The sequence below is a fragment of the Arachis ipaensis genome, chromosome B08 (assembly GCF_000816755.2).
Source record: "Arachis ipaensis cultivar K30076 chromosome B08, Araip1.1, whole genome shotgun sequence".
Classification (NCBI taxonomy): domain Eukaryota; kingdom Viridiplantae; phylum Streptophyta; class Magnoliopsida; order Fabales; family Fabaceae; genus Arachis; species Arachis ipaensis.
In genome coordinates this window covers 19,217,216-19,222,302 of record NC_029792.2, presented here as the reverse complement: position 1 = coordinate 19,222,302, position 5,087 = coordinate 19,217,216, and the positions used below count along the sequence as shown (strand labels likewise).

Here is a 5,087-nt window from a genome sequence, read left to right as displayed (position 1 = left end):
ACCTAATACCTTAAAACCAACTGGTTTAGGAGTATTGATTGAAAGCTTATCTAAAGAGCCGCTTTGAGACATGACACTTAGAGTCAAGGCCAAAGCACAGAAACTATAAGCTGCTTCAAGGTGATTACATATAAAGAGATCTTCATGATATTATTTGGATAAAAGTTCTAAGACCTAAGACTCCCAAGATGTAGGGACTAGTAAGCACTGAAGCCCTTGCATGAGTATATAATTTAGAGTTCACCCCACTGTCACTTAATCACCTCACTCACAGGACCTTACAAGTTGTTCTTCAATCCGTCTTATTTCTGCCATTTAATTTCTTGCCCGTTAAGATTTAGCACTTTAAATTTCAGTTCTCTTTAGTTTCATGCAAATTACCCATTCCCTTTATTTTCCATGCAATTTAAATTCTGCACATCACAAATCTCTCAACCAAATCTTGATTCGCTTGACTAAATCAACCACTAAACTAAAATTGCTCAATCCTTCAATCCCTGTGGGATCGACCTCACTCCCGTGAGTTATTATTACTTGATGCGACTCGGTGCACTTGCCGGTGAGTTTTGTGTCGGATCGTTTTTCGCACATCAGATTTTCCGTCTGTAATTACAGATGAATTTTCCGACAGATTTTCTGTCTGTAATTTGAACTTTGGAAAATCTACACTCTGATTACAGACAGAAAATCCGTCTGTAAATCCGTCGGTAAGGTAAAATAATTTTTTTTAATTTTTCTATTACAAAAATAAACCTATTTTCATACAAAATAAATATAAATTTAATAAATACAATTTTTTTTATCTATTTTGTATTCGAATATTTATAATATTTCAAAAAATAAATAAATTCATCGTATTATCAAACTAAAAAAAAGTACTATAAACAAACAAATTAATATAATTCAAAACATAAACAAAGTGTATTAATACATCAACTATAATATTAAGTAACAACCATACATCAAAGTGTGTTGATACATCAACTATAATTCATCACAAATAAATATTTAATTAAAAGAGTATGTAGTCAAATCTTATGGAATAAAAAATCTCTTGGCGTGTATATTTGCCAAGCCAAGCCAAGCTAAACAGATCATGCTGGAACTGCATAGGTTCTTCCTCTAAACGAGACAGTAGCATCGGTGGTAGTGTTGGCATTGGTCAAAAAGTAACTTGATGATTTGTTTGAGGCATACACAGTGGCCTGAAATAATTATTTTTGAAAAATAATTATTCATTATTGCTCTAATTCAATTAAAGGAAAAAAATAATGCAGAGTTGTAATTTTGTTTTCATGTATTTTGGTACCGTGACAGAGTTGCCAAAATCAATTTGGGAAACGTTCCGGTTTGTAAGACTCTCTTCCATTGACTTCAAAATCCTGTGGAGTTCTTTGAGGTGACCCCATTTTGGTTGAGCTTTGTTGCCTACATACAATAATTAATTAATTACTCAAGGATCATTTATGGAAAAATATTAGAAATAGAGATTCTTCTTGATCAATATAATTTTACCATATTCATCAAGAGGAGCATTATAATCATATGAAGTGGCAATGTATGGTCCACCAGCGGTTCTATCAAAGTTAGTCCCACCATGATACTGACCAAAAATAAATATATTACATCAAACAAACAAATTTAGAGCATAAATGAGAGCAGAGAGAATGATAAGACATCGGACAAAATAATTCCTTTTGTGTGCATAAATAAAACAGGATAAATAATGAATGAAGTAGCAAATAAAACTAAAAGAAACCAAATTGCAAGGATGATGAACACGCTACAGTACAACAGATCCACACTTAACCATACCAACCATTTTTCTACTGTGTAATAAAAAAGAAAATCAAAAGATAAATAGGTATTCCCAAACAGACATAATTGTTCCCCGGAAATAAGAGAAATGAATAAAATGCATACTACAACAACCACCAAATAGCAAGTGAAAAGGATGATGTCCAGAATCATAACTACCTGTGAATGCCCAACTATGAATAGCTTTGAATTTGTATGTAATTGATCATTTCTGCCATATCATACAGGGCTAATTCCTGCTAGCTCCAATCCCAGAATTTCTATCAAGGGACCAAAGTTGAATCAATCACATGATGCACTGTACAAACTCTGGCTCTAACAATTCCAATAAAAATAATATACACTGAAAATGACAGTGAAATGAAAATATAAGTATCATGACAATTTAGAATATTTTCTCAAGATCAGTGATCATCAACAGTGCTGTGGAACTCAATTTGGTGCTTAATATAAGTAGCTTCAGCACTGAGAACAATTTAATAATTCTTATTTCAAATATATCAAAGTAAATAGAAAAGGCTTGATAGTATTCGGCACAAATCCTTTTACTATTAAATAATTGAATGATAAAACCTACTAAAGTGTGACCTTATTCATATCAATTGCAAATGTTTTTCCCCAATTCAAATTCAGAATAAATGAACATTTGGTTCTTAGTTTTGACTCATAATTATTTAGCACTGAACTTTATGCACTGATATTATTTTCAGTTTAATCACATACGCCGTCAGCATCTCTATAGGTCAAAGAAGAGCCACACACCTTATTCTTCACTGAATAAGACCTATGACCATGGCTCCAGCATGTTCCACGCACATTTCCTACCCATACATCAAAACCTTGATTTGCAAGGATGAAGCTCAATGATTGTTCAGGAGTATTTAGAAACCATGCATCACCTTCCTGATCACGTCAAATAGCATCAACATATCAAAATGGAGATTCAATTAGATTGTTTAAAACTTCAAAAGGGAACTTCACTAAAGCCTGAACAAGTAAACATGTAACATTAATCTATATATATAGTACCAGTTGGTGGGAGAATATTGGAAGAAGATGATAAAAGGACAAAGCATGCCTGAAGCAATCAAAGAGATTCTTGTTGTTGAGGATCCACAAATATCATCATCAGATTCATCAAAAACCAAGGATAATTTCATTAGGGACTTTGATATAAAGCCTAATGTCATATTATATCACTCCCACAAGCAGAAGCAAAAGCACAATTTGGTTATTGCACTACATGAATTAGAAAGGAAGTAAAGAGCAAGCATAAAGGTTCATGAATCCTTCTATTTTCAATCAAGCAAATTCTAAAATCAAAGAAAGAAACAGTATCCTTCTTACAGAAGTAAAATAGTATCATGTTTTAATTTGACATTCAGAGCTTAATCAGAACAAAAAAGAGAAAGGAAAAGGAAAGCAAAGAGCAAGGAAAGGGGATGCAATGAGAAAAGTGAATGGAATTGACTATCGACTAGCGAATTACCTGCATGCACGAACAATAAGTGAGGAGAACATCCCAACTGATCCATCGCCAATGCCTAGCCTTTTCTGTTCTAGCGCAGCCACTTCGACTTTGTTCCTGAATATTTGATAGAATAATAATAAACACTCTGTATTGATCCTAGTAACCGCACAAAATTATTTTTTTAGTTAAAACTTAATTCATCCATCCTAAATTCCTAATTATACTTTCTTCGTAAGAGTGAGTTTGTTTTTTTAAGACCTAACAAGAAAGAAAGCAAGTATTAAGTATACTATGCACATTCTCTTCATGTCTCAGCTTTCTCTTCAATTTATCAACCTGTCAAGTTTGAAAACATTAATTTACTCTATGTACTGAAAATTTATTTCACTAATAAATTATCACATGCATCTTGTATCAAAGCCATTTTCCTTTCTTGATTCGATCAACGCCTATTTTTCTGTGCAGCCATTGCTTTGCTCCCTCTACTTTCTATCTTGTCCTGCTTTACACATTCAGAGATAGAATCTTTGAAAAGCAGCAAAAAGAAAGAACTAGCTTGAGTCTCTGATATGTTTCTTATGACAAGTAAAAGAACCAAGCTTCCACTTTCCAGATTCGGATAATATTCAAAAGAGGAAGAGAAATTCTATCTGCCTACTACAGTTAAAGTAGTTTAAGCATTGAAATCAAAACTCTTTTAGTGTATAGTGTATAACTGATTCTATCTTGCAAATTGCCTAAACAATAGAACAATGGGAGCATCAGGACCAACAAGCATGGCAATAGTTGGAACCATTAAACAATTGAGCCACAAAAGCAGAGTATGATAAACCTAGCTAAAACTTGCGTAGAAAAATTGAGCCCTAAGGTTTATCGGCGTAATTTAAACAATGCATACCTGAATCAGCGTAATTTAAACAACTGCTGGTAGATGCTCTGGTTCTCGTTGGAGCAGGAACCGATTGGGATCGAGTCGAATTCCATCGATTCGCTTGCGACAGAGCGCGATAGAGCAGCGACGGTGACAGAGCAGCGACGGAAACAGAGCGCGATGACCTTGAGTCTGAAACACCCGCGAGAGAAGCGATATACCGGAGAGATAGAGAAAGGTCGACGGCGAGACCAGCCGTGAGAGAGGTGAGACTCAGTGAGCTTGAGGGTGAGAGTGGCGAGAGAAGAGCGAAGAAACGTTAGGGGTTAGGGGTTCTTCGACGGAGGCAGTGCGAGTGCCGGCGACCGGCAACAATCTTCGTAGAGTGCTGTTATGGGCTCTTCGTCGCGGTTAGGGGTTCTTCGTGGTGGTTAGGGGTTTTTCGTGAGGCACAATGAAGAGACGGTTAGGGTACAGTGAGGCACAATGAAGACAGGTTAGGGTTAGTGGTGCGCAGAAATTGTGATTACACTTTAATTATGTAAAATTCATCGCTCTTTCTTTCCCTGGTAATGGCGCCAAAAACACAGAAGTAAGTAATTGATGCATAAATCCACTTCCGGGGCCCACTTGGTGTGTGCTTGGGCTGAGCTTGAGTGTTGCACATGCAGAGGTCCTTCTTGGAGTTGAACTCCAGTTTTTGTGCCAGTTTGGGCGTTCAACTCTGGTTTTGGATCCTTTTCTGGCGCTGGACGCCAGATTTGGGCAGAGAGCTGGCGTTGAACACCAGTTTGTGTCATCTAAACTTGGCCAAAGTATGGACTATTATACATTGCTGGAAAGCCCTGGATGTTTACCTTCCAACGCAATTGGAAGCGCGCCATTTCGAGTTTTGTAGCTCCAGAAAATCCACTTTGAGTGCAGAGA

General features: G+C 36.1%; 1 protein-coding gene and 1 long non-coding RNA gene across 8 annotated transcripts in view; both read right to left on the bottom strand.

Moving 5' to 3' along the window:
• LOC107612434 overlaps positions 995-5,087 on the bottom strand; it is a 6,610-nt gene continuing 2,517 nt past the window's right edge. The window contains exons 2-4 of the long non-coding RNA XR_001613757.2: positions 1,516-1,603; positions 1,310-1,428; positions 995-1,205 (exon numbers count right to left, since the gene is read on the bottom strand). This is a non-coding gene — a long non-coding RNA (uncharacterized LOC107612434). The remainder of the gene's footprint in view (positions 1,206-1,309; positions 1,429-1,515; positions 1,604-5,087) is intronic.
• Positions 2,019-4,489, bottom strand: LOC107611849 (triacylglycerol lipase 1-like). Of its 7 annotated transcripts, none has more exons than XM_021109056.1 (5): positions 3,696-3,728; positions 3,587-3,625; positions 3,308-3,403; positions 2,581-2,721; positions 2,019-2,078 (listed from the first exon to the last, which is right to left on the bottom strand). In XM_021109056.1, the coding sequence occupies exons 1-5, from the start codon at positions 3,711-3,713 to the stop codon at positions 2,058-2,060; spliced, it is 315 nt and encodes a 104-aa protein (XP_020964715.1). In that variant the 5' UTR covers positions 3,714-3,728; the 3' UTR covers positions 2,019-2,057. The 7 variants fall into 7 exon arrangements, 5 of the variants coding, with proteins under 5 accessions (XP_020964715.1, XP_020964716.1, XP_020964717.1 ...); XM_021109057.1 differs by lacking the exon at positions 3,587-3,625 and adding an exon at positions 4,188-4,489 and having other exon boundaries at positions 2,061-2,161; positions 3,696-3,814; XM_021109058.1 differs by lacking the exon at positions 3,587-3,625 and adding an exon at positions 4,188-4,489 and having other exon boundaries at positions 2,061-2,161; positions 3,696-3,791.